The sequence below is a fragment of the Astyanax mexicanus genome, chromosome 13 (assembly GCF_023375975.1).
Source record: "Astyanax mexicanus isolate ESR-SI-001 chromosome 13, AstMex3_surface, whole genome shotgun sequence".
In the NCBI taxonomy this organism is placed as follows: domain Eukaryota; kingdom Metazoa; phylum Chordata; class Actinopteri; order Characiformes; family Acestrorhamphidae; genus Astyanax; species Astyanax mexicanus.
In genome coordinates this window covers 27,055,648-27,083,146 of record NC_064420.1, presented here as the reverse complement: position 1 = coordinate 27,083,146, position 27,499 = coordinate 27,055,648, and the positions used below count along the sequence as shown (strand labels likewise).

The 27,499-nt window shown below is 39.6% G+C and overlaps 1 protein-coding gene across 7 annotated transcripts in view; it reads left to right on the top strand.

Annotated features, from left to right (window-relative positions):
* Nucleotides 1-26,055, top strand: part of prkcbp1l (protein kinase C binding protein 1, like) — a 47,422-nt gene extending 21,367 nt beyond the window's left edge. For 6 of the 7 annotated variants that reach the window (XM_022677597.2, XM_022677599.2, XM_022677596.2 and 3 more), the window contains 16 exons: nucleotides 2,591-2,704; nucleotides 8,146-8,238; nucleotides 8,329-8,416; nucleotides 8,502-8,557; nucleotides 9,106-9,183; nucleotides 9,579-9,694; nucleotides 11,402-11,880; nucleotides 13,551-13,658; nucleotides 13,910-14,059; nucleotides 16,101-16,625; nucleotides 19,380-19,889; nucleotides 22,428-22,525; nucleotides 22,844-22,924; nucleotides 23,399-23,477; nucleotides 23,588-23,827; nucleotides 25,079-26,055. In XM_022677597.2, the coding sequence (XP_022533318.2) occupies nucleotides 2,591-2,704; nucleotides 8,146-8,238; nucleotides 8,329-8,416; nucleotides 8,502-8,557; nucleotides 9,106-9,183; nucleotides 9,579-9,694; nucleotides 11,402-11,880; nucleotides 13,551-13,658; nucleotides 13,910-14,059; nucleotides 16,101-16,625; nucleotides 19,380-19,889; nucleotides 22,428-22,525; nucleotides 22,844-22,924; nucleotides 23,399-23,477; nucleotides 23,588-23,827; nucleotides 25,079-25,254 (2,991 nt within the window). In that variant the 3' untranslated portion in view covers nucleotides 25,255-26,055. The remainder of the gene's footprint in view (nucleotides 1-2,590; nucleotides 2,705-8,145; nucleotides 8,239-8,328; nucleotides 8,417-8,501; nucleotides 8,558-9,105; nucleotides 9,184-9,578; nucleotides 9,695-11,401; nucleotides 11,881-13,550; nucleotides 13,659-13,909; nucleotides 14,060-16,100; nucleotides 16,626-19,379; nucleotides 19,890-22,427; nucleotides 22,526-22,843; nucleotides 22,925-23,398; nucleotides 23,478-23,587; nucleotides 23,828-25,078) is intronic. The other variant, XM_022677595.2, reaches the window with a different exon arrangement.
* Nucleotides 26,056-27,499: the final 1,444 nt, after the last annotated feature.

Below are 27,499 nucleotides of genomic sequence, written 5' to 3'. Positions count from 1 at the left end.
AATTGATTTTCCTTCAGATTGTTTCTCTTTCACTCACTCACTCACTCACTCACTCTCTCACATGCTCTGTCTCTCACTCACTTGTTCTGTCTCTCGCGCCATCTCTCACTTGCCCTTTATGCGTGTGTCTCTCTCTCTCTCTCATTTGCTTGTTCTGTCTCTCGCAATATCTCTCTCTCACTCATTAGCTCTGTCTCTCTCACTCGTTCGTTCTCTCGCGCTCTCTCCCATTACCTCGCTCTGTCTCTCTCTCTCTCTCTCTCTCTCTCTCTCTCTCTCTCTCTCTCTCTCTCTCTCTCTCTCTCTTGCTTGTTCTGTCTCTCTCCCTTTCTCTCATCCACTCAATCTGTCTCTCTCTCACTCGCTTGTTCTATCTCTCGCGATATCTCTCTCTCTCTCACTCGTTTGTTCTCTCGTGCTCTCTCCCATTACCTCGCTCTGTCTCTCGCTCACTTACTCGCTCTCTCTCTCTCTCCCTCTCGCTTGTTCTGTCTCTCTCCCTTTCTTTCATCCACTCAATCTGTTTCTCTCTCACTCGCTTGTTCTGTCTCTCGCGATATCTCTCTCTCACTCATTAGCTCACTCTCTCTCACTCGTTTGTTCTCTCGTGCTCTCTCCCATTACCTCGCTCTGTCTCTCGCTCATTTACTCGCTCTGTCTCTCTCTCTCTCCCCCTCTCGCTTATTCTGTCTCTCTCCCTTTCTCTCATCCACTCAATCTGTCTCTCTCTCACTCGCTTGTTCTGTCTCTCGCGATATCTCTCTCACTCACTAGCTCGGTCTCTCTCACTCGTTTGTTCTCTCGTGCTCTCTCCCATTACCTCGCTCTGTCTCTCGCTTACTTACTCGCTCTGTCACTCTCTCTCTCTCTCTCTCTCTCTCTCTCTCACTTGTTCTGTCTCTCTCCCTTTCTCTCATCCACTCAATCTGTCTCTCTCTCACTCGCTTGTTCTGCCTCCCACTAGCTCTTTCTCTCTCACTTGTTTGTTCTCTCGTGCTCTCTCCCATTACCTCGCTCTGTCTCTCGCTCATTTACTCGCTCTGTCTGTCTCTCTCTCTCTCTCGCTTGTTCTGTCTCTCTCCCTTTCTCTCATCCACTCAATCTGTCTCTCTCTCACTTGCTTGTTCTGTCTCTCGCGATATCTCTCTCTCACTCACTAGCTCTGTCTCTCTCACTCGTTTGTTCTCTCGTGCTCTCTCCCATTACCTCGCTCTGTCTCTCGCTCACTTACTCGCTCTGTCTCTCTCTCTCTCTCTCTCTCTCTCTCTCTCTCACTTGTTCTGTCTCTCTCCCTTTCTCTCATCCTCTCTCCTACTCACTCATACATTCTTACTGTCTTTCTCTCTCTGACTCTCTTTGTTGCTCCCTCAGTCTCACTCACTCACGCTGTCCATCTCTCTCTCTCTCTCTCCTGAGATGTTATAATACAGTAAAAAAAAGCTCTAGTTTGCCAGACCTACACCATACTACACTATTATCACTGTCCCTCTTCCAACAAAACAAGAAAATACAAACATTTAAAATACAAAAAAAAAGTGATTAAAGTAATTGATACCACTCATATAAATATATAATTTCATTCCTGTAGGAAGATTTCAGTTAAAATTTCGACATCCGACTTCAAATGGAACACAGCATTAGGAGTGCAAGCATGCATTTATACTGAACCTGCAGACATCTGGGTTAGTTGTGAATCTAAAAGCATGGAAAGAACTGCAAAAAAATAATAATGTACAAGTTGTTGATCAAGATTAATCTAAATGAAGACTTGCATGATGTTCAAAGTTTTGCACAATTCTTTTAGTTATGCATTGTAGCTACAAGGCTTATGTTGCAGACAAATACTATAAATCAGAAGTTACCAAAAATCTTATCTATATATATTTCAGGCATTAAATTAAAGAGCTGCATATAGGCCTGTCACTATTTATATTTATAACTATTTTTTGTTGGACAATATATTATCTTAGAAATAAACAGTATTATTGTTATTTTAAGGTTGTCGTCATTTAATGCTACTGTTCTCATGAAAGATAAGTAGTATAATAGTGATTTTACACTATAAACAAATTAATGGCTGTTTGAAGCACTGTTCGTGGCTAAAATATATCAAGGTTAGCAAAAATAATTGAGATCATGTACATAGACTGTATTGATTACATAAATTGCGTAATTATTGCGACAGGCTTAGCTGTATATTTATGGTACAAATTTTGGTTGACTATTGAATTCCAGCATCTGTGAGCAACATTGGGACTAGAATATTGTATAATTAAAATTCCCACCATTCCCATAATCAACTGTATAGGCTACACTGACATGCCACAAGATAATGAGACAGAAACTAATCATATTTCCCATGATTTTCCTTGTCCCCCTATATTGAGATATTGGTAATCTACAGCTAAACATTACGACTCTTATCCTTGTAGATACTGTATGATTTCGATCAGTGAACTCTTGAGTTGAGTTGATTGTCTTTGAGGAGAACATGAGTGTTACCCACTGCATGTCTTGTGCTAGACATATTAAGGCTTTTAATACAGATGAGAAAGTTGCTGTTTTATAATATTTTAACTCTTTATTTCAGAAAATAACAGTAGCAGAATGTATCGAGACTCAGAGCAAAGCCATGACCATGCTGAATCTGGAGCAGCTGTCCTACCTGTTGAAGTTTGCCCTGCAGAAAATGAAGCAGCCTGGAGTAAGCTTTTTTATATTCTGATGTAGTTTAAAGTTTGACAGTTACATTACTTTGTGACTTACAAATATGAATCCATGTGAGCATGTTTGCAGGGTTTTACAGGGTTTTACATGAAAACCCTGAAAAAGTAATGGAATTTAAAAATAGCAGTTTCCAGACCTGAATAAGTTTTGGAAAAATCAAAATACCCAACAAGTTTTGGAAAAGTCATGAAAATCTTTGTGTTTTTTTGTTTATTGATGGAAAATCTATTTTTAGCTACACAATGGCGCTCTCAGGATCTGACACACATTTTATTATTAAAGATTGTGTGTCAGCACTTTTATAAGATTCATTTTAGGCCTATTATAATCTATTTGGATTATAGTTCTAGTCGCTTTTTGGATTTATTGTCCATGTCTCCACTGATGTTTTAAAAACGTATAGTCATGAAAATTTGGCTTAAATGCATGGAAAAAGTCATGAAAAGATCCTGGAAATGTATTGGTTAAAAAATGTATGAATCCTGTTTTTCGGTTTTCACATGGTATTTTTAACAGTTTCAGATTTCCTTATGGTGCAGCTCTTCGTCTTTTGAAGCACATTTAATGCTTTTTCAATACTAATACTGATATCAACAACTTTTTTTTACATATATATACTTGGATTGATGATACCCAATTACCAATATTATTGTTTGTTTTAATTCTACACCTAAAATGAGCTGTCTTTGATAAAAATATTTACATTACATTACATTTGGCAGACGCTTTTGTCCAAAGCGACTTACAATATTGAAGTGCAAATAATAGAAGAGGTTAAGTACAAAAATAATAGAAGTTAAAAATAAAGCATCTATAGATAGGGCCTAAAGGAGGTCAGAGGGAAATAATGGGATAGAGGAGTAGAGAAGAGGAAGAAGGAAATGGGGTTAGAAGTAGTTAGTTTGTTAGAGGTGTTAGGAGAGTAAGTGCTCTTTGAAGAGCTCTGTCTTCAGGAGTTTCTTAAAGATAGCGAGAGATTCTCCTGATCTGGTAGTAGAAGGTAGTTAGTTAGAGGTGTTAGGAGAGTAGGTGCTCTTTGAAGAGCTCTGTCTTCAGGAGTTTATTAAAGATAGCGAGAGATTCTCCTGATCTGGTAGTGGAAGGTAGTTTGTTCCACGATTGGGGAACTCTGTATGAGAACAGTCTGGATTGCTTTGTGTGAGTGTTTGGCAAAGCGAGGCGACGTTCATTGGAGGAGCGCAGCGGCCGGGAGGTAGAGTAAGCCTTCAGGAGCGAGTGCAGGTAGGAAGGAGCCTGTACTGTCATCACCTTGTAGGCGATTGTAAGCACTATTACAATCGCCTACGCCTGTATTTGATGCGAGCAGCAACCGGTAGCCAGTGGAGCTCAATGAGCAGCGGGGTGACATGTGCCTGTTTTGGTTGGTTGAAGACCAAACGTGCTGCTGCATTCTGGATCATCTGGAGTGGTTTTACTACACAGGCCGGGAGGCCAGTTAGTACGGCATTGCAGTAGTCGAGGCATGAGATTACCACAGCTTGTACCAGGAGTTGGGTGGCCTGTTGCGTCAGAAACGGTCGAATTTTTCCGATGTTGTAAAGCGCAAAGCGGCAGGATCGAGCAACTGAGGCCACATGGTGCGTGAAGAGAAGCTGGTCATCAACCATAACACCCAGGTTCCTAGCAACCTTTGTCGGTGAGAGAGAGAGAGAGTCGATGGTTATGGCAAAGTTGTGTTGAATAGAAGGTTTTGCTGGTATGACCAGAAGTTCAGTCTTTGAGAGGTTTAGTTGGAGGTGATGTTCCTTCATCCATGCGGATATGTCTGAGAGACACTGTGATATTCGTGCAGAGATTGAGTGATCATCTGGTGAGAATGACAGGTATAGCTGAGTGTCGTCAGCAAAGCAGTGGTAGGAAAAACCATGTGAGCGGATGACCCGACCTAGAGAGGTGGTGTATATTGAGAAGAGAAGAGGTCCCAGTACTGAACCCTAGGGAACCCCAGTGGGTAACGAGTGGGCTGGGGACAGCCGTCCTTGCCATGACACCCTGAACGAGTGCCCAGTGAGGTACGATCTGAACCATGACAGCGCATTGTCTGAGATCCCCATGTTCGAGAGTATAGTTAGGAGGAAGTCATGGTTGACTGTGTCGAAAGCAGCTGAGAGGTCCAGCAGAATGAGCACTGAGGACTGTCCTGCAGCTCTAGCAGTTTTTAACGCTTCTGTCACAGACAACAGAGCCGTCTCAGTAGAGTGCCCTTTCTTGAAACCAGATTGGTTCTGGTCCAGGAGGTCATTTTGGGTGAGGAAGCCAGAGACTTGATTGAGAGCTGCTCTTTCTAATGTTTTAGAAAGAAAAGGCAGTAGTGAGACCGGTCTGTAGTTATCAACCTGGGCGGGGTTGAGAGAAGGCTTTTTAAGCAGTGGTGTGACCTGTGCTTGTTTAAAAGCAGTCGGGAACACACCAGATGTTAAAGAGGCATTGATCGTGTGAGTAATAGCCGGAATGATTGCAGGTGCAATGGTTTGCAGAAGGTCTGAAGGGATCGGGTCAAGTGGACACGTAGTAGGACGGCTACGCGTTAGGAGAGCCAGTGTCTCGTTCTCAGTGAGAGGAGCGAACGAGGAGAAAGCGACGCCTTCGGTAGAGGGATACCGGGCAGCAGAGCATGATGTAGGACTGCTACATGTCGCATCAGTAAACTGTCTGCTGATAGCTGCCACTTTCCCAGTAAAGAATGAGGCAAGAGCTTCAGCCGTAAGGCAGGTAGCCTGAGGAGGAGGTGGAGGGTTGAGTAGTGTTTTGAATGTAGCAAATAGTTTCCGGGAGTCTGTGAGGGAGCCAGGAGCAGTTGGTAGTTTTTTAGTTTTTGCCATTTTCTTTCAGCAGCTCTGATTTTGGAGCGTAGTTCCCTGAGCGTGTCATTTTTGAGCCATGGCTGCGGTTTGCTTGGTTTAATGGCTCGAGATGTTTGAGGACAGAGGTCGTCCAAACAGGAGCTTAATGTGGAGCAAAGAGTATCAGTGGCATCATTAACATTGAGTGATGAAAATGAGCCTAATGGAGGCATATTGTCAGTCACCAGCGAGGAGTACTGGTCTGCTGGGAGATCTCGAAGATTTCGGCGGAACGAGACCATAGTAGGAGTAGCTGTGGGTTTTTTCGAAATGCGAACGTTGAGTTGCATGAAGAAGTGGTCTGAGAAGTGTAGAGGAGTGACAGTTAAAGAGTCGGTGTCACAGTTACGAGTGAAGATCAGGTCTAGATGTTTGCCAGCTTTATGTGTTGGGGGGCTGGGGACCTGCTCCAGATCGAAAGACTGCATGAGGGATGAGAAGTCTGTGAAGCTGTTACTGTCATGATGGATGTTCATATCCCCTAGAATGAGCATGGGGCAATCTTGCTCGGGGATAGAAGACAGTAGCATGTCAAGTTCATGTGTGAACTCGCCCATTTGTCCAGGAGGACGGTAGATGACAACGACAGTAAGTTTTGATGGAGTATTAACCAGTGTGGCATGATACTCGAACGAGTTGTATGAGTTTGCAGGTAATAGTGGAGTGTATTTTAAGCCATTCGCGAGCAATAGGCCAGTTCCCCCTCCTCGTCCTGAGAGACGAGAAGTATGGGTAAAGGAATAATTATTTGAAAGTGCCGCCGGAGTAGCAGTGTTTTTACGCCTTCTGTGCGTACCGGAGATGACAGGAATGTGATGGGAGCACATTTTGTGAGGCAGTAGGATGGGCTGCCTTGTCAGTGGCCTTGCTCGGTGGACTCGTGCAGGTAGACTCGCAGGTCTTTACCCGAGTTAGGTCTTCACACGAGAGGGTCTTCACACAACAGCTGACGCCTTCGGCTGACGCCTCGGCGAGTGTGAGTGACGACATAGGAGTCTGAATTTGCGCGCAGGTGCGGGCGATATAGGAAATCGGCTCCACCAGACTGTCTTTTAAAGCGTGAGTAACGCCCCTGAGGTGTGTAGACAGAGATTGTGTGAATGAGGGGGTTTGCCACGCCCCGCTCAAGTGAGAATCGCTCAGCCTTGTCCGAAAAAGCGCGCTGAAAAGCGCGTTTGCTGTTGCTCTTACAGCGTAGCTGCAGTTAAAATGGAGTAAAAAGCGCAGTCTGGTGTAGCTTCAGTTCCTGTTTGCTCTCGTAGTGTGCCCGCTCTTATTTAATTAAAAGATGGTTAATGTTCAAACTACATTAAATCTTCTCTTAAAAACTTGACTTTGAAAATTTGCACCCAACAAGTCAAGTAAAGTCAAGTAGTTTTATTGTCAATACTGCATATGTACAGGACATACAGAGAATTGTAATTACGTTACTCTCCTTCCCAATTTTACAGCAGGTACAGATAATAGATATAATAAAGGAGAATGGGAGACACTATGGGTACAATACAGCAGGGACACAAATAGACATACATGAGACAAACAAGGTGCAGTAGTGTGGGGGAGAAATAGATTTATAAATAAAAGTAAAAAAAAAGAAAAAAAAAAAGAAACAGATATATAATATAAAAGAGTGGGAGACACTATATGTACAATACAACAAGACACAATAAACATACATAAGACGGAAGACAATAGTGATTGAGATGGAATGACAGTATAAATAGTATATAACGGTAGTGCAAATATGCTATATAGCTTAAGGCTGGTAAAGGGAATGAGTGCATAAATATGCACAAGCAGCCCGATCATCTAATATCTGGGATATTATAGATGATAGATGATATAATATTTTATAAGACTAATTGGTATTTTTGGCAGTGTGGGCAGTGTGCCAAGTCCTGCTGGAAAATGAAATCTGCATCTCTGGAAATGTCAGCAGAAGGAAGCATGAAGTGCTTTAGACTTGATAATAAAACACAGTGGATCAACACCAGCAGATGACTAGACCTTCAGACTAGACCTCAAGCAGTTTGGACTGTGTGTCTCTCCACTCTTCCTCCAGACTCTGCTCCCTTGATTTACAAATGAAATGCTAAATTTACTGATGATCAGTGATGGTTTGGAGAAGTCAAAAGTGCAGTTTTTTTTCCCAGAAAATATTACAGCACTTCATGCTTTCCTCTGCTGACAACTTTTATTCAGATGCGGATTTCATTTTCCAGCAGGACACTCTGCTAAATGTACCAATTGGTCTTAATTATATAATATTTACATTTTCTGAGACGTTGATTTTTGGGTTTCTAGTTGGCTGTAAGCCATAATCATCAACAATAAAATAAATAAACGCTTAAAATAGGTCACTCTGTGTGTAATACATCTATATAATATAATGTTTCACATTTTAAATTGAATTACTAAAATAAAATAAGTTGTTAATGAAGTGGGAGTGTTAGTAAAACCTGTTGTCAGAGCTGAATCTCTGTGATGAATAAAAATACTCAACACTGGAACAGTTTAGAGTAATGAATGTATTTCCTCTTTCTTGGGTTTGCAGACGGAGCCGTTTCATAAGCCTGTGTCTCTGGAACAACATCCAGACTACGCTGAGTACATCTTCCACCCCATGGACGTGTGCACCTTAGAGAAGGTAACTACTACCACTGGCTCCTCATGTGTATCTGAAAGAGTATCAGTTCTAAATAGTGCTAACTAACATAGCGCTGTGTCGCGTTCACAGAATATCAAGAAGAAGATGTACGGCTGCACAGAAGCTTTCCTGGCAGATGTGAAATGGATCCTGCACAACTGTATCATTTATAATGGAGGTTAGTTCTGACCTCAACCATCTCAGTCTAGTTTTTGTGTTGGAATGATGAGGGTTAAATTTATAACTGTTTTTGTGATGTGCAGGGAATCATAAACTGACTGCAACAGCAAAGGTTATCGTGAAGATCTGTGAGCATGAAGTGAGTACATACTATATATACACTGTATACTGTAAACTTCTTGAAAATATCTTTTGTAGTAAAGTCCGTTATACAGCTCTGGAAAAAAATGAGACCACTTCGGTTTCTGAATCAGTTACATAAACTACAGACAACATTTCTCCCAAATTCCAAATAAAATTATTGTCATTTAGAGCATTTAGTTGCAGAAAATGAGAAAAGGCTGGAATAACAAAAAAGATGCAGAGCTTTCAGACCTCAAGTAATGCAAAGAAACCAAAAAAAAAATATTCATAAAGTTTTAAGAGTTCAGAAATCAATATTTGGTGGAATAACCCTGGTTTTAATGACAGTTTTCATGTATTTTGGCATGTTCTCCTCCACCAGTCTTACACACTGCTTTTGGAAACTTTATGCCACTCCTGGTGCAAAAATTTCAAGCAGTTCAGTTGAGGTTTTCAATTTGGTAAAATCAAAGAAACTCATCATTTTTAAGTGGTCTATTATTTTTTTTTTCCAGAGCTGTATTTGCAGTTTATTAGATTCTTTGTCTGATTTTTCGTCTCCAGATGAATGAAATTGAAGTTTGTCCAGAGTGCTACTTGTCAGCTTGCCAAAAGAGAGACAACTGGTTTTGTGAACCTTGTGTAAGTACACAGTTTATCCTTCCTCTTATTATTTAAACGTTTATTGTTTTTGCTATTTATTTATTTATTTATTTATTTTTATTAGTTTTTTTTATTCTGATTATTTTAGTTCATAATTATTTATTTCAGAATTTGATATCATTTTATCATTTACTTTTACTATACTTTTCTTTATTTTATATTTTATAAATTCTTTACTTCTTGTGTAAATTTGTTAATGATCATTTTATTTAGATTTTCCTATTACATGTATGTATATAAGTCCATCTATATTAAATGTATGTGTTTAAAATCTTTAGTTATTTAATTAATTTACTTTCATTTATTATTCTTTTATTCTATTTCTAATTTCTTATCTACTGTTTTCAATCCCTTTTTAAAAAAAATACATCTAGTCTCAGCCCCATCCTCTGGTCTGGGCTAAACTGAAAGGCTTTCCCTTCTGGCCGGCTAAAGCTCTGAGGGATAAGGACGGTCAAGTTGACGCTCGATTCTTTGGTCAGCATGACAGGTGAGTCCTGCTAGTTTGAATACATGACATCTCAACTTGGTTTGTTAACTATTTTTACCTGGACGAGATGTAGAGCCATATGTTACATCTTTCACCTGCGCCGTTTAAATAGCAGCGGTGCTTGTGAACATATCTACGACGATGGGTATGGTGGTCTTGAAATGAGGTGTGTGTTTAGCTACATTTCTGGTTTTCTGTATTGCTACCTTGGCAACAGAAAACACAGGTGTGCCACTGACTGAAAAATACATAAACCGACATCAGCAGTCAGACGATCATTGCTATCTTGGCATTGAATTGTCAACACGGGCGCATTCCCAACATGTGTGTACACCCCGCATGTTATGCGTCCCGGTAGCTGCGCCAGTGAAATAGCAATCTGCCAAAGTTAGAGCATACCTGGCTCTTAAAGGGAATGGCAGGTGAAACGCTGATTGGTTTATTGCACATTATGCCCAAAACATACCCATGATTTAATTAAGAGAATTAGCACATGCCTTTCGCGTGTTTTAAATCAAACATACTTTTCCCGTTGTTACGACAGCAAAGACACACTAAGACGCTCTAAATCAAAGTGTAATCTCAGTAAACAGTATGATTGACATTTTAAGACAATTTTATTCTACTGGTATTATTATAATATAATATTATAAAATTGAAATTATTCCAGTTATAGAGCATAAAGGGAGTAGCCACTCGACTCGGAATGGGAAAAAAAATATTTGTAATAAATAAAATACATTTGGCAATAATTAGGTGATTAAGGTCATGTTCATATACTGAAGCAGGGTCCATGTAGTTCTAAATCCTTAACCATATGACTGATTTTTTTTTTTGCCAATTCTTAATTTTTTCAAGAATTGACATTCACAATGTACATTTTTTCTTTTGTTATCACTTCTGATTTCATAACTATCACATTGTTTATGTCTTTAACCTACAAAAATGTATACAGAACAAGGAACTATTAACACGGATGACGCCTTCAATTATTGTTCTATTAAAATGTAATAAAACCAATACGGAAGAAATAAAATATATGTTTTCTGGGTAGTAGTTTATTCTGTTTCAATGAAATCTGTTCTTTCATTCTTCATGTAAATTGTCCATTTTGACCATAGTTGTGCAGATTTTAACATCTGCAGTGCAGCCTGATCCATCACATATATTTCATTGACTATATTCATCCATTCTTCCATTACTGAGGGATCAGGTATACGCCATTTCCTTGTTATGGCTTTTTTACTTGCAGTCGAAAGAATATTCCACAGATATCTATTTGAACCTATTGCTTAAAGACTGATCTCTCCTAAAAATAAAATATAAAATGTCTGGTTAATTAATAAGTCCAGTATTTTTTGTAGTGTATTGTGCAAATCTGAGCAATAAGCCCTTAATTTTGAGCATCCCCAAAATATATGGCAATGTCCATCTTCCTGACCACATAGGCGCCAGCATTCCCGGATCTCTCCAGGTCTCGAGTTAGACATTTCCACCCGAATTCCCTTCAATTATATGCACTAATACATTTCCATTGTTGTTCCCATATTTTATGCCATCTCTCGTTTGAAATAGATTGACCACTTTCTTTTCTTCCATTTTTGTTTGATGAATTCAGTCGAGTTATCTGTAATTTCTATTAATCCCTTATATATATAAGATACGACTGAATTTTATTAATTATTATTATTTTTTTTTTTTTTTCAGAGCGTGGGTGCCCATCAACAACTGCTACCTCATGTCAAAAGAGATTCCCTTCTCCGTGAAAAAGACCAAGAGCATTTTTAACAGTGCCATGCAGGAGATGGAGGTCTATGTGGAAAACGTTCGCAAGAAGTACGGCGTCTTCAACTACGCGCCGTTCCGAACACCCTACACCCCCAACAACCAGTTCCAGATGCTGCAGGACCCCAGCAACCCCAAGAAAGGCACGGTCATGGGGGAGAAGCAGGACAAAGTCAAGTTCAACTTCGACATGACCGCATCTCCCAAAATGCTCATGAGCAAGAGTATGATGCCGGCAGGGGCGGGGCGTCGGATCTCCATGACGGACATGCCCCGGTCTCCAATGAGCACCAACTCCTCCGTCCACACGGGGTCAGACCTGGAGCAGGACGCGTCAGAACGAGGAACAAAACTACAGTCCAGTCACTGCAGCGCAGGAGAGGACTCCATGGACTGCACAGGTACATGCACTGTGTTATTGTAGTGTATTGTGCATCTTCAGTTAACCTTTAGTAGGGAGCTGTTACTTCTGAGATGTGGAAAACGTGGATGTAATCATGAAATTAATACTTAAAGGTCATATTCCATTGATATTTTTATTCATTTAAAAATGTCTAGTTGTGGTCTCGGATATAAATGAATGCCATGTAAAAAAAGGGCTTATGTATTTCTATTTAGCCCTGCTTTATTTCACTGAATTAGAGGTCTCTGAAAAAAAATTTGTTTTTGCTCTTGCTAATAAATATTCATACATGCAAATATTGCCTCTGATTGGCTAACAGCACTGCAGCAGAGTATGCCTACCTATATCAGCCCCAGAGTCTGACATGTTTCTGTCTTTGTGCACTAGGGGTGGGACAAAATATTGGTATAGTGATATATTGTATTTGCAATACATTTTTGTTATGTGGCGTCAGATATTGTTTTTTTTTTATTTTGCTTTCTTACTTACTTACTTTTTCTGATTTGAGTTTATGATTTTTGAAAGGTGTTAGGTTTATAGTTCTTGTTATTAAGTGAATTTGGCATCAAAAGTTTCATGCAAAAAAATAAAATCCGCAATTAAAATTTCAAGAATCAATAGCAAAAAGTGTACCGGTATGTTGCAAATTCAAAAGGAAAACAAAATATAGCAAATGTACAGCTCTGGAAAAAATAAGTGACCATTTAAAATTATAGGTTTCTTTGAATTTACCAAATTGAAAACATCTGGATGATCACAAGCCAAGCCTGAATGGAATTGTTGCACCATGAGTGGCATAAAGTTATCCAAAAGCAGTGTGTAAGACTGGTGGAGGAGAACATGCCAAGATGCACGAAAACTGTGATTAAAACCAGGGTTGTTCCACCAAATATTGATTTCTAAAGTCTTAATGAATATGAACTTGTTTTCTTTGCATTATTTGAGATCTGAAAGTTTTACATATTTACATATTTCTCATTTTCTGCAAGTAAATGCTTTAAATAACATTTCTATTTAGAATTTGGTAGAAATGTTTTCTGAAGTTTATAGAACAAAACAACAATGTTCATTTTACTCAAACCTATAAATGGCAAAATCAGAGAAATTCATTCAGAAACTGACGTAGTCTCTTAATTTTTTCCAGAGCTGTATGTATTTAAATATACTTGGTTACTTTATTATTGTTTGCAGTTATTTAAAAACTATTTCAGTTTGGCCAGACTTGTGTTTTTTCTGTGGATCTTTGTGGATTTTGCTGCTTCAGTTTTGTCTTAACCCATAAGAGCCCAGACCCATTTTTGACCCAAATTCAAAATTGAATCAGAAATTTAGTGTGGTCACATTATTGTTAAAATCCAAATGACACAACATAATTTAATAACTTTTATATTTTAACATTTTGTACTAAAAATCAGGCCAGAACTAGTTATATGACACGTAAAACAATATTTAAGCGCCTAAATGGTTAAATTGTTAGAACAGATCTAAAAATCAAAATGGGGAATAAGGAAAAAATTAAAATAAGGACAAAATGAAGCAGAATTTGGAAAAGTAAAATAAAACAAATACCATGGGGGCCCTTCTTTAGTCATGCTGTTATATGCAGTTATAATTGCAGCTCTCTGAGTGCAGTACTAATGTGCAGTATCATTTTTGTCTCGGCTTCAGCATCACCGGCATCTCAGAAAACCACAGGAAGCCCCAAACCTGTCCTGCCAGCACCTCTCAAACAGGAAAGAACCCAGACCACAGGAAGCATTCTCAACCTCAATCTTGGTGAGTCTCAAAGCCGGCTGCCTGTTCTGCAGGCGTCTACTGTATCAGGAAGTTTTAACTTATCACTGTCGCTCTCTGGGATCTGAAACTTTTATTACCTGAACGTTTTATTAAAGCCTCTTTGTGGCGGGTGAGTCTTTTGTTAAAAGTGCTGCACAAGTAAAACTGAACTGAATAGGAGTTACGCAAAACCTTCAGACCATCGCGTGTTATACTGTGCTGATGTTTGGACTCCTGATGTTTGTTCTTAGACCGCATTAAAGCAGAGATGGACCTAAAAGAGCTGAGCGAATCTGTACAGCAACAGCAACAGCAGCAGGGGGCTTCTGTAGTCCTTACCTCCCCAAAGAAACCCACCAGGAGCCTCGACAAGACTATAGAGAGCTGCAAGGCCCAGTTAGGTAAGCTGAGTACACACACACACACACACACACACACACACATGCAAACACTCACTGACACTGCTCTCTGATGTAGTATGAAATATCAATTAATAAGACTGTCACCAGAGTACATGCATTATGGAGTTAAACACCAGTTCTTAAAACTGAATGCAGACAAAAGTAAAGTTTTATTGGTTGAAACAAAGACATCACTTGTCTCATGTAGCAAATTTCACTGTTGCTGTAGAGTGTTAATATTAAGCCAGCCTTTTCTCTTAAGAACCTTGGCTGCCACCTTTGACTGTCATGTTAAGCTAGTCTCTAAATCTGCATTTTATCACCTGCGTAATATTGCATTTACATTTACATTTAAGGCATTTGGCAGACACCCTTTTCCAGAGCGACTTACAACAGCGCTTCATTGTTTACTTCAAAATATCCATAGCTAGTATGTAGAGAATAGGATTAAGAGAAATACCAAGCTTTGATAATGTTTAGAACCCTAGGAGAATTTTTCCCTTTTACTCCCCAATTTACACTGCCAAATACCCGAACCACTCACTAGGACTCCCCTATCACTAGCAATGCCCCAACACACCAGGAGGGTGAAGACTAACACATGCTTCCTCCGATACATGTGAAGTCAGCCACCACTTCTTTTCGAACTGCTGCTGATGCAGCATTGCTGAGCAGCATCACAGTGTGCTTGGAGGAAAGCACAGTGACTCGGCCTCGGTACATCAGCTCACAGACGCCCTGTGCTGCAGACATTACCCTTTAGTGATGTGGGGAGAGAGCGCCATCTACCCACCCAGAGGGAGCAGGGCCAATTGTGCTCCCTCTGAGCGCCAGCAGCTTGATGGCAAAGCTGCATGAGCAGGGGTTCGAACTTGCGACCTCCCGCTCATAGTGGCAGCGCTTTAGACCGCTGGACCACTCGGCGCCCCCATTTTTTATTGATTTTTTTAAGATTCGTTTAAAAACTCCTTGAAAAGATGAGTTTTCAGTCGGCGTTTGAAGACCGCGAGTGACTCTGCTGTTCTGACCCCCAGTGCAAGTTCGTTCCTAGCACAGAGAAGAGTCGCGATAATTGTTTTCTGTGGGCTTTGAGGGATAGTGGGTTTGAAGGATGGTCGTCTGGAAGCTCTAAGAGCTCTTGGTACAGATCTGGCTTTGACCATTGACATAAAGTAAGAAGGAGCTGGTCCGTTTTTGGCTTTGTAGGCCAGCGTCAGGGTTTTGAATTTGATTTCGCCGGCACTGGATTATGAAGCGCATTATGCAACACTAGTAAGAAACAGGGGTGTCACCATGTTTTTCTTGTAATTCAGCAGGTCTCGCTGCTGGCTAGTGAGGCCTGTAAAGCTAAGCTAAGTTAAGTAAACAAAATTCTTAAAATAAAGTTACAGTCAAACGAGTTCTGGATGTTAATTTACACACATTTCCTTTCTGAAAATTGTTTATTTGGCTGATTTGACAAATCAGTAATTTTGAGTATCTGTATAAAGGCCCGGTAAAGAACATTGGTATTCAAATTGTGTGAAACTGACACCAATAAACCCATAATTCCTGCTATTTACTTACTTAGAATTTTTTTTTTCTTAGTAGCATAGTCGCTGTGAAGTGTGGAGAATAGTTTTGCGGTATATTGATTATTGCTGAATCACAGTTTTGAGTTATCACCGTTATCATTAATTTACCACAGCTGAAAGGTGCTGGAAAAACTTGAAAATGGGCCTTGAAACTGCTTGAAAAGTGCTTGAAATTTACCTTGTAAAAAGTGTATGAAGACCCAATATGATCTGTTATCGTACATGAGGACACCAGACCTTCTGGATAAGTGATGCATGATAGCAAACCGTTCATCTTTGTCCTGACCACGGTTCCACCAAATACTGATTCGTTAGTCCCCTTTTGTGTTTCATTTTCATGTTTGTTAACCAATAACCCGATAAAAACACTTAAAACACATAAAACGATTAATAAAGCCACCCTTACACACTTCCTGTAACTTGTGATGCTTTCATTCCTGACTGTTTGTCGCTCAATCTGTGTACAGGCATTCAAGAAATCTCAGACGACGTGTACCGGGGCGTGGATCACAGCGACTCGGATGATTCCGACAAGTCAGACTCCAGCGACAGCGAATATGCAAGCGAAGAGGAGCACGGACCAAAGGAGAGCAATCAAGACAATGGTGCCCATAAAGACTCTAAAAAGAGACCCAGAACTCCCACCTCTCAGCCACAGGACAACAAGGCTGCACATCCTCCACCCCCGGCAGAAAAGGCGACTCCTGAGCCACCCGCCAAAAAGAAAGCCAGTGCTGTTGTGGAGAAGGAACTGAAGGAGCCTCAGGAGAAGCCCAAGACCACTCAACAGCAGCCGGCGCAGAAAGAGAAGCCTTCAGCTGGTCAATCAGGGAAGACGGCCAGGGAGCGGGACCCGGACTCGGACTCTGAAAGAGAGCTAGTGATCGACCTCGGTGATGAGCATGGAGGACGAGAGCGGAAAAGGCCAAAGAGAGAAACACCGTCAGCTCCCAGCTTAGCGACCAAAGACACAGCAGCCGTCAAACCTGAAGGTGGGACCTCTTCTTTTAATCCACAGGCTTTTCTGAATCTGTTTTTTATTAGTGGTTGGTATGATGCAGTGGATAACACCACTGCCTGCCAGTGAGCTGCCATGTGGCAGACTGGGGTTCAATTCCAAGTCTAGCTAACTAGGCTGTGCTTTACACCAACAAGAGTCCTTGGGCAAGACTCCTAACACTACATTGACTCAACTCAACAAATCAGTCTGTGGATATGCATTATTAGCACTTGTGAAATATATATATATATATATATATATATATATATATATATATATATATATATATATATATATATATATATATAATATACACTACTAAAATTTAAAAGTGTTCTTTGAATGATGCCAAAAAAGAAACACATTGGGGAAGTTTCCCAGACAGGGGTTAAGCCTAGTCTGAGACGACAGCATTTTACAAGAGTTTTTTCCACTGAAAACAAAATATAGTCTACGACTAGGATTAATCCCAGTCCAGGAAACAAACACATTTTGTAGTAGAGATATGGGAGTGTGAAAAACCTGTAAAAGATTTGCGTAAGCTTTTTGATTTAATAGCCTTTTTCTATTTCATACTCACTCATCTCTGTTAAAAAACGTGGTTCTTTATGGATCCATTTTTAGTAGTGGGGAAAAAAACGTTTAAAATCTGATTTTTTTTTTTTTTTTTTTTTGTAAAAAAAAATGGAAGAGTTTTTTTTAGGCCATATTGCCCAGCTCTAGTTTGAGAAGTCTTTAAGCCAATTTCTCCACATCAAGACCAGTTTTTCCAAAATGTATTGTACCTCTTCATGCGAGCTGACAAAATAGAGCTCTGGAAAAAGTAAGAGACCAGTTTCTGAATCAGTTTCTCTGATTTTGCTATTTATAGGTATATGTTTAAGTAAAATAAACATTGTTGTTGTTTTATTCTATAAACTATGGATAACCTTTCTCCCAAATTCCAAATAAAAATATTGTCGTTTAGAGCATTTATTTGCAGAAAATAAGAACTGGCTGGAATAACAAAAAAGATGCAGAGCTTTCAGACCTCAAATAATGCGAAGAAAACAAGTTCATATTTATACAATTTTAAAAGTTCAGAAAAACCCTGGTTTTTAATCACAGTTTTCATAAATCTTGGCATGTTCTCCTCCACCAGTCTTTCACACTGCTTTTGGATAACTATGCCTGCACTCCTGGTGCAAAGATTCAAGCAGTTCAACTTGGTTTGATGGCTTGTGATCATCCATCTTCTTCTTGATTATATTCCAGAGGTTTTAAATTTGGTAAAATTTAAAGAAACTTATAATTTTTTAATGTTCCTACATACATGCTTTAGTATAATTCACTCATGTTACCAGGACCTGACAGTTCAGTAATTTAGAACAAATTAAAGCTTCTAGGCTCCTTAGCGGCTCAATCGTTAGCTCTATCATTGAGAAACCACAAGTATGATCCTCAGTGATGCTGCAGCCTTTCTCAACCAGCAGTCTAATAGAGCATTGTTTGCACTCTCTTGAATGGTTAGAAGGGCCCTCCCTCTCCCTCTTTACTAAGCACAATGGGCCTCATTTATCATGCCCCTTTGGACTAAAAGTGTGATCTAAAAGCACCTCTTAACATCTGTCTAACAGAACTGAATAAACCTTAACTGATACCAGATCAGCGATTTTACTCAGATAAGTTGGGGCAGTGTTAGCTGGAGCTGGTGGCATCTGTTAACGGATGTAACGGAATTGGCAGTTAGTATTCTCCTTCAAGCGTGTTGAGCTGTGCAATCATGTTGCATTACAGGCAGTTTGAAAAGATGTGTTAGTGTTAGGACTGTGTATTAGCAAGAACCTGGCTGTATGATACATATAGTGATACAGGGGTCAGGATTCAATGTACCGTATTTTTTGCACTATAAGGCACACTATCAATAAACGTCTATTTTCTGGCCTATTTTCATACACAAGGCGCATCGGATTATAAGGCGCATTTTAAGTGTAAGGAAGGAACAGGGGTGTGGCCATGTTTCCCTTCTAATTTAGCTGTAAAACTAAGCTAAGTTAAGTAAACAAAAAAAAACTCTAATTCTAAAAAAAAACAAAACATGTTCAGATGAGTCAGACAAGTCAAACCAGCACTGGATATTAATCTACACAGATTTCCCTCCTGGAAACTGTTTATTTGGGTGAGTAAAGCACTTCCGTTTACTTACAGTAAGCTTAGATGGCTAGCACGGTTAGCGGGTAATGCTAATGCTGCTCCAGCAGTGCTAGCTGGGGTTAGCAGCAGACTACAGGCCGATAAAACTCACCTCAGAACGTCCGAATGGCTAGCTCTTAGTGGGTAATGCTAATGCTGCTCTAGCAGTGCTAGCCAGGGTTAGAAGCAGAACACAGGCCAATAATACTCACCTCTGAACGTCCGAATGGTTAGCGCTTAGCGGGTAATGCTAATACAGCTGGAGAACTAAACTAAATCTACTGTATAATGCTGTACTTTAGCAGATTGGTTTTACTGCTTTTTACAACCTGACTGGTAGAATTCATACACAAGGTACACCAGATTAAAGGCGCACTAATGATTTTTGGGAAAATGAAAGGATTTTAAGTGCAGCATATAGTCCAAAAAATATGGTACTGATATGTTGCAATACTGTAGTCTATATCTTCTGCTACATATATTTGGTATATTTTAAAGAGGGTGTGTGTCTGATTATGCAGGTAAAAAAAATTAACATGTCTCTGCTTCGTCCTCTCTTAATGTCTTTTCTCAGGAAAAACACAAACAGCAGCTCCATCATCAGGCTCTCCATCCACAGCCACCAGTGCATCACCCTCAACCCCCAGTACAAAAGACTCGGCTCAACCAGCTGCCAAGCCTCCAAGCATCTCCACCCAGCAACCCACCTCCACCTCCAGCAACACGACGCCCTCAGCTTCACAGCCAGGTGTACCGGCTGTTCCCTCAGCAGCCAACTCCAGCTCCACCGCGGTGAAGAAACAGCGCCCTCTGCTGCCCAAGGAGGCAGCCCAGGCCGGCCAGTCGGCTGTGGTTTGGAACCAGGCTGGGAATAAGTTACAGACGTCCTCTCAGAAATGGCACATGCAGAAGGTCCAGCGACAACAACAACAACAGCAACAGCAACAAGGTGCACAACCAGCCTCACAACCAGCCCCACAGGCCCAGCCACCGAGTCCAGCAGCCACTAGCAGCGCCAGCGCCAGTGCCAGCGCAAGTGCCAGCACCCGCTACCAGACCAGGCAATCTGTAAAAGGTAATGCAGGTGCGAATTGTCTGTTGGTCCCACCTGCAAACAAATCTTATATAATAAAGATGATGTGTTCTAAATATACTATAGGAATACACTACATGATTTTTCCCCTGATTTTAGCCCTGATTCCCAGTCTGGCTTAGTCTGGGCTAACTGACGCTAGTCTACAGCTTTTTCATCAGTCTGAGTTGTCAGTTGTATAGAGATTTGATTTATTGTGTGATTTCAGATTTTCGGCCTCACAATCAAGATTAAGACCAGTCAGCACATATCTAAACTTATTCACATTTTTCACTTTAAAACCACAAACTTTATACAAAATTTATTTTATAGAGATTTTAAGTGATAAACAAACACAAAGTAGCACATAATTGTGAAGTGAAATGAAAATTATATATTATTTTCAGTTTGTTTTTTTTTTTTCAATAAAAATCTGAAAAGTGTGTGCAAAAGTATTCATCTCCCTTTACTCTGAACCCCCTAAATAAAATCCAGTGCAGTCAATTGCCTTCAGAAGCCACTTATTAGTTAATAAACTCCAGCTGTGTGTGATTTAGCCTCAGTATAAATACAGCTGTTCTGTGAGGGCCTAAGTGGTTTGTTAGAGAACACTAGTGAACAAACAGCATCATGAAGACCAAGACACTCATAAGTTGTGGAGAAGTTTAAAGCAGGGTTAGGTTATAAAAAACACATCCCAAGCTTTGAGCATCCCCAGGAGCCCTGTACAATTTATTATACAAAAATAGAAAAAGTATTCTACATCTGCAAACCTACCAAGACAAGGCTGTCCACCCAAACTGACAGATTGAGCAAGAAGAGCACTGTTCAGAGAAGCAGCCACAAGGCCCATGGTCACTCTGGAGGAGCTGCAGAAATCCACAGCTCAGGTGGGAGAATCTGTTGACAGGAGAACTATAAGTCGTGCACTCCACAAATCTGGCCTTTATGAAAGAGTGTTGAGAAGAAACCACTGTTGAAAGAAAGGCATAAGCAATGCTGTTTGTACAGCAAACATGTGCAAGAAGGTGCTGTGGTCAGAGACCAAAGTTTTGGCCTAAATACAAAGTGCTTTGTGTGGCAGTAAAGTAACACTGCTCATTATCCTAAACACACCATCCCCAAAGTGAAACATGGTGGTGGCAGCATCATGCTGTGGGGCTGCTTATCTTCAGCAGGGACAGGGAAGTTGGTCAGAGTTAATGGAAAGATGAATGGAGATAAATACAGGGCAATCCTGTAAGAAAACCTGGTGGAAGGGGCAAAAGACTTGAGACTGGGAAGGAGATTCAAGACAATGACTCATATATAAACATATATGTGATTGACATTAAAACCAAGATCCTATGCTATTTCCACTTCATACGTTTGTGTTATGCTGTAGCACAAGCTACAGTAATGAATTTTACTAGTCAGGTTGTAAGGAGTAGTAAAACGACTTCGCTGAAGTACAGCATTATACAGCAGTATAAGCATTAGCCGCTAAGCGCTAACCATTCGGATGTTTAGAGGTGAGTATTATCGCCCTGTAGTCTGCTGCTAACCCTAGCTAGCACTGCTGGAGCAGTATTAGCATTACCCGCTAAGTACAATTTTTTTGGCCGTTCAGAGGTGGGTATTATCAGCCTGTAGCCTGCTTCTAATCCCAGCTAGCACTGCTGGAGCAGCATTAGCATTAGCCGCTAAGGACTAGCCACTCGGCCGTTTAGAGGTTATTACTATTAGTTTTACCAGAAACTAGTAAGAAACAAAAAACTTTGTGTAAACAGGGCTTTAGATAGTGTACTGTTACATCCCTGTAGCTAATATAGTTCCAGTAGTAGCTTAAACGATTCAATGTAAAATTTTATCTATGGCTTTTCAGTCATTATTTGAATCAAGTAAATTTTATATATATATATATATATATATATATATATATATATATATATATATATATATATATATATATATATATATATATATATACAACCACTTAATTATTTACACTAACACTTCCCCTATCACACTTTACTCATGATTGGATATTCACATATTCACATTCTCTTTTTAGAGCTGTATTTGTTACAGATGCATATTTATATTATATTTCTATGTCACATCAGTCACTTTCATAATCAATGTCATTGCACATTGCACTTTGCTCCGTTAATTATTTAATTATTTAATGACCATTAGCGACATCTACTGCACTGCTCCTTTACAGATATATCTGTACCTTGTATAGTAAGTTTCTTATAGCCTTATATATTTTCTACTCTTCTGTGTTTTAATTTATGTTTGAATATGTTTCTTATTGTATTGTGTTGTTGCTGCTGGATGCCTAAATCTATCTATCTATCTATATGACAGGCCATTTCTAGTGTTTATTAGCATTAGCATTAACATTAGCCTAGCATCTCCAGTTGTAAACTGTAAAAAGCATGACATTTTTGTTGACCTTATAACTCCTGAGCAGAAGAAACTTTAGAAACCAAATATGTCCCAACTGAGTGACTGCAAATATATTATTGTTCTAGTTGTTCACAGTGTGATTTTTGTCTTTTCTAGCTGTTCAACAGAAGGACAGCTCCTCTAATTCTGCACTGTCTGGAGATTTTCTTCCCTCTGCTGACGTGGCTGCTGATATCGCCAAATACACGTCCAAAGTAAGTCAACATATATTTCCCCTAAACAGCTATTTTTACTGATTTACGCTCACATTAACCAGTGTAGGCAAATGCCAGGATGTCCAGAATTATATAAAAAAAAAAAAAAAACACTTTCTGGACCTGCATTTGCTACCTCCTACCTAAAACATGTCTACAACTAGTGCCAATTTATAATAAGTAAGATTTGACAATGTTCATTATTACTTCCATAAAGTACTGTTATTTGTGACCCTTACTGTAAAGTGTTATCAGCTCGTGTTTTAGAATTGTGAGCTCTTTTTTTCCTTATCTTATTCTGCTTTTTCTTTTTTGTAGATGATGGATGCAATTAAAGGAACAATGACTGAGATCTACAACGACCTTTCTAAAAGCACCACAGGAAACACTATTGCTGAGGTTTGACTCTTCTTTGTTTTCATGTTTAGCAGTTTATAATTTAATTAAACGTAACATGATCTGGTTAATAAAACTTAAAATAAATATATATTTATAGGAAATACATTGTTCTAGTTTGTGTTTTCTTTCGTTTTTGCAGTTTCCTAAAATATGTGTTGAAATGTTCACAGTTGAATGCTATTCCAGTGTTCTGTACACTCTTAAAAAATGGTTCTTAAAGTAATGCTATAGTAGAATCACTTGGGGCTTCATAAAGAACCATGTTTCTGCTGTATCTGAGCTACCTTTTAAAGGTATAAAGAGTAATCTGTGTAAACTTGACTTTACAAATGTATACATTTTTTACACTATTTCAAATATGGTTCTTTAAACCACCCAAAATGGTTTGTAGAACATTTTAGATCCGTTTTTAGATATTAGATGTGTATAACAGTTTGATTTACTCTAATAATCTTCTGTATTTCTGTGAAACAGATCCGAAGGCTGAGGATAGAGATTGAAAAACTCCAGTGGCTGCATCAGCAAGAACTTTCAGAGATGAAACATAATTTAGGTAAAGCGTGTGTGTTGTATGTGTATGTTTTATGTGTGTAAACATGTTGAACTCTGCTTGTGTTCATGGATTAACAGAAGTGTGGTTTTGTGCTGTTTGTTTCTGTGTAGAGTTAACGATGGCGGAGATGAGGCAGAGTCTGGAGCAGGAGCGGGAGAGGCTGGTGTCGGAGGTGAAGAAGCAGATGGAGCTGGAGAAACAGCAGGCTGTGGATGAGACTAAGAAGAAGCAGTGGTGTGCCAACTGTAAGAAGGAGGCCATTTTCTACTGCTGCTGGAACACTAGCTACTGTGATTACCCCTGCCAGCAAGCTCACTGGCCTGAACACATGAAGTCTTGCACGCAGTCAGGTATGCATCTCTCACACACACACACACACACACACACACACACACACACACACACACACACACACACACACACACACAAAACACAGTCAGGTCAGGTGTACTTCTATACTTTTTCAAGATTCAGAATGTTTTGCAGTGGTGTACGTTCATTAATGTCTATCATAATTCAATTGCAGTAAAACTCTATATGAGTTTCCTCTACATATGTTTTCAGCAGGGGCAACAGGTCCACATTCGCCCCCTAGCTGACAGGGAAAGTTACGGCAGGTTTAAGTTCATTTTTACACTCTGCTCACATAAATTGAAAGAAATCACTTATCCCACTTAGTATAAGTTTACTCAGTTTACCACATCTTCACAAACTGGCTGTTTTTCAAACTAAAAGGTACTGTGGTATGAAAAAGTTTGGTCACTCCTGAATACATTTCTTCTTTACAAAAATTTTCTTACTGATTCTTGAACATTGTTCATTCATTGAACATCAAGAATCTGCTGATATTGACTGAAATACACGTGACTCTCAACTTTAACAAGATTCCCAGTACCTGCACTGATCACACAGCCCCACAGCATGATGAAACCACCACCAAATTTTACTGTGGGGAGCAGTAAAGTGTTTGTCTTGGAATGCTGTGTTTTTTTCCTCCATCAAATAACTTAATTTTAGATTCATCAGTCCACAGCACCTTATTCCAAAATGAAGCTGGCTTGTACAAATGTGCTTTAGCATACCTCAATCGACTCTGTTTGTGGCGCGCAGAAAATACTTTTTTCTGCATTACTTACTCTCCCATACAGCCTTTTGAACAGTTGAACGATGCACAGTGAATCCATCTCCATCTGATGTAGGTGTTTGGAGCTGACTGTTTTCACCATCCTTATTCTCTGATTATCTGAGATTTTTCTTGTTCTGCCACTTCGGGCCTTATCTAGAACTGTGCCTGTGCTCTTCCATTTCCTCACTATGTTCCTCACAGTGGAAACTGACAGATAAAATCTGCTATGAAATATTTAACTGAAATTGCTTATTTCTAAAGGAAAATCATGGAAATTATCAGGGGTGACCAAACATTTTTATACCACTGTGTATGAGCTGTACAGGGCTAGGATTGTCATTTTAATTTAGATAACTTGGCATTAACATTTGTTTGTTTGCCAAAAGTGCTTTAATTTAACCCATTATTTACATATGCTTCACATCGCAATGTGATATGTTAAAATAATGCAAAAAAATCCTGTCTTGTTGCCTAGCTACAGCATCTCAGCAAGAAGAGGAGGATTCCTCTACAGCTCCAGCTGCAAAGCCTTCAGGACAATCACCTAAAGCCCAGATCTCACCCCCGGCCAACAAACCCTCACCCCCACAAAAAAGCTCCCCACCCACAGCAGAGAACACTAGGGGGAGCACTGCTGCCGCAGTGTCCTAAGCAGACAACTACAGACGTTATACTGTACATTTCGACTATAGAGCTCCTCTATAGATGAGTCTGAACTTTTTAAAGGCTGAGGGACCGTTCTGGGCTCGTTCTGGATTGGAGTCTGCTGGTGATTCTTCTATTTCTCCTCCTCTTCTCAAAGCTCTGATCACAAGGACTTTGGAAACGTACACTCCTCTCCTGCCCAGCTCACTACACCCACGGGCATAAGATGGTGCTTGACTTCTTTTCATGTATATTACTGACCGTCATTTAATGTTGTTTTTTTAATCTACACAAGATTGTTTTTGTACAAATGTTAAAACAAACTTTCATAAAAAGATATGCAAATATAATACTGTTCTGGTTGTTTTACATGCAGTTTGGTTTTTGTATAGTGCAAAAGCGAATGGATTCTTCTGCTCTGTAACTGTTTTTTTAATGTGGCTGCCGCACTCGGGTGCCTCCGGATGGGTGGAGCATACTTTTAATCTTTGAGGCTTTGGATCTTGTGAACATGCTGTGATTTTACGAATTCGCAACCTGTTAAGGAACGATTGTTGATTCTCATGGATTTCCACTACATCCCCTTTTCCAGGAGGACCCTGCAACACTCTGTGTAGCCGGTTTCATAATCTTCTTCATCCTGACAAAAGAATGGTTCATTTAAAGTTGGGAAAAACTTGACTGAGTTACTGAGCATTTCATTTCAACTTTTAGCTCCTGGCATCCCTTGTTTACATATTGTAAATAGCAAAAGAATTAAAGGAGACAACTATCTGTAAGAAAAAAAAAAAAAACATTTGAGTCGTCTTCATTTCATAAAGGTTTTCATTACCTACAGATGAATTACAGACTATGGAAAGTATACTGGGTCACTTTAGTATATTAATGATGTGGCAAAAGGATGAATTCTGAAGTGTAAAGAGATTTACTGTATATCTGCTCAGATTGAACCAAACACAGAAAGGTTGATTGGACAGATGGATAATGACCCAAAACATACTGCAAAGCAACCCGGGGTTTTTTAAGGTAAAGAAGTGGAATATTCTGCAGTGGCAGAGTCAATCACCAGGTCTAAACCTGATAAAGCAGCATTAAGTCGCTTGCTTAAAACAAAACTATAGACTAAAGGTAGACCAAACCAGCAACAACTGAAGACATTTGCAGCAAAGCATCATAAAAGTATACTCTAGATCAGTGTTTCTCAACCCTGGGGTGCCGTCTGGCTTCATCGGGGGTGCCGTCAAAATATTGCGCCTCACGTGCATATTTCCTTTCCAGAGTCAGCTCGTGTCGGGGTGTGTCCCAAATCACAGGCAGCACTAATCGCGCTAATTGTGACGCGCTATTTTATTTCATATTCCGCCAGCAACACCCCCCGTTCTCACCTGAAGTACTGCGCCAGCACCCCACCATCAATCTGTTCCCTTATCCTATCTATTGGTTCATGCTCATCAGTCGTAAATTAATTTAAAGATGGCGGCACCCAGAGAATTAACCTCTCAGTGTCTTGTTTTAAATGTTTTTTTTTATTAGTGCTAAGTTTTAGTTGAGTTCTCATTAGTTTTAGTATTAGTTTCAGTTTCTTTTTTCATACTTTGATTTATTTGTGAGATGCAGGATTCAAAAAAGTATTTTGTAATAAAAAATCAACAAAAGAAACCATTAAAAAATATTCAGTTACTATAAACAACCAACTGTCCACAAAACTCCACAGGATAGCAGCAGCCTTATGCACAAAATATATGTAATACTGCTGCCTAAAATAGCCAATATACTAAAACACACATCACACCACAGAGAAAAACAAACACTCAGAAACCCAATAAACTCTACAGGTTTTACTTATTTTCACCAAAATTTTCAACTCAAAAACGCTTCTAAATATATATTTTTATTAGTTCCAGTTTCCGATATTTTGTTCGTTTTCGTTAACGATGATAACCTTATTGCGCTTATAATGTTTCTATGTTTTATTTGCTCTGTTTCCTCTTTTTTTGTCACCGGACTGTAGAAAATGCAGTTGTCTTTTTGCATGTTGTTTGCGTTTAATGATGTTACAGCGGCCTCTAGTGGTCTTTTTAGATACAGACGCAAAGTGTCCTGTAGACTCCCTTTACTCTGATATCTGCTAATATGAGGCAGTTGAGTGTACAAATGCGTGTGTACCTTTGCTGCAGTATTTTTTACATTAGGTATTTCTACTTTAACTTAAGTAGGTTACATGATTTGGATACTTGGTCCACCAATGGCT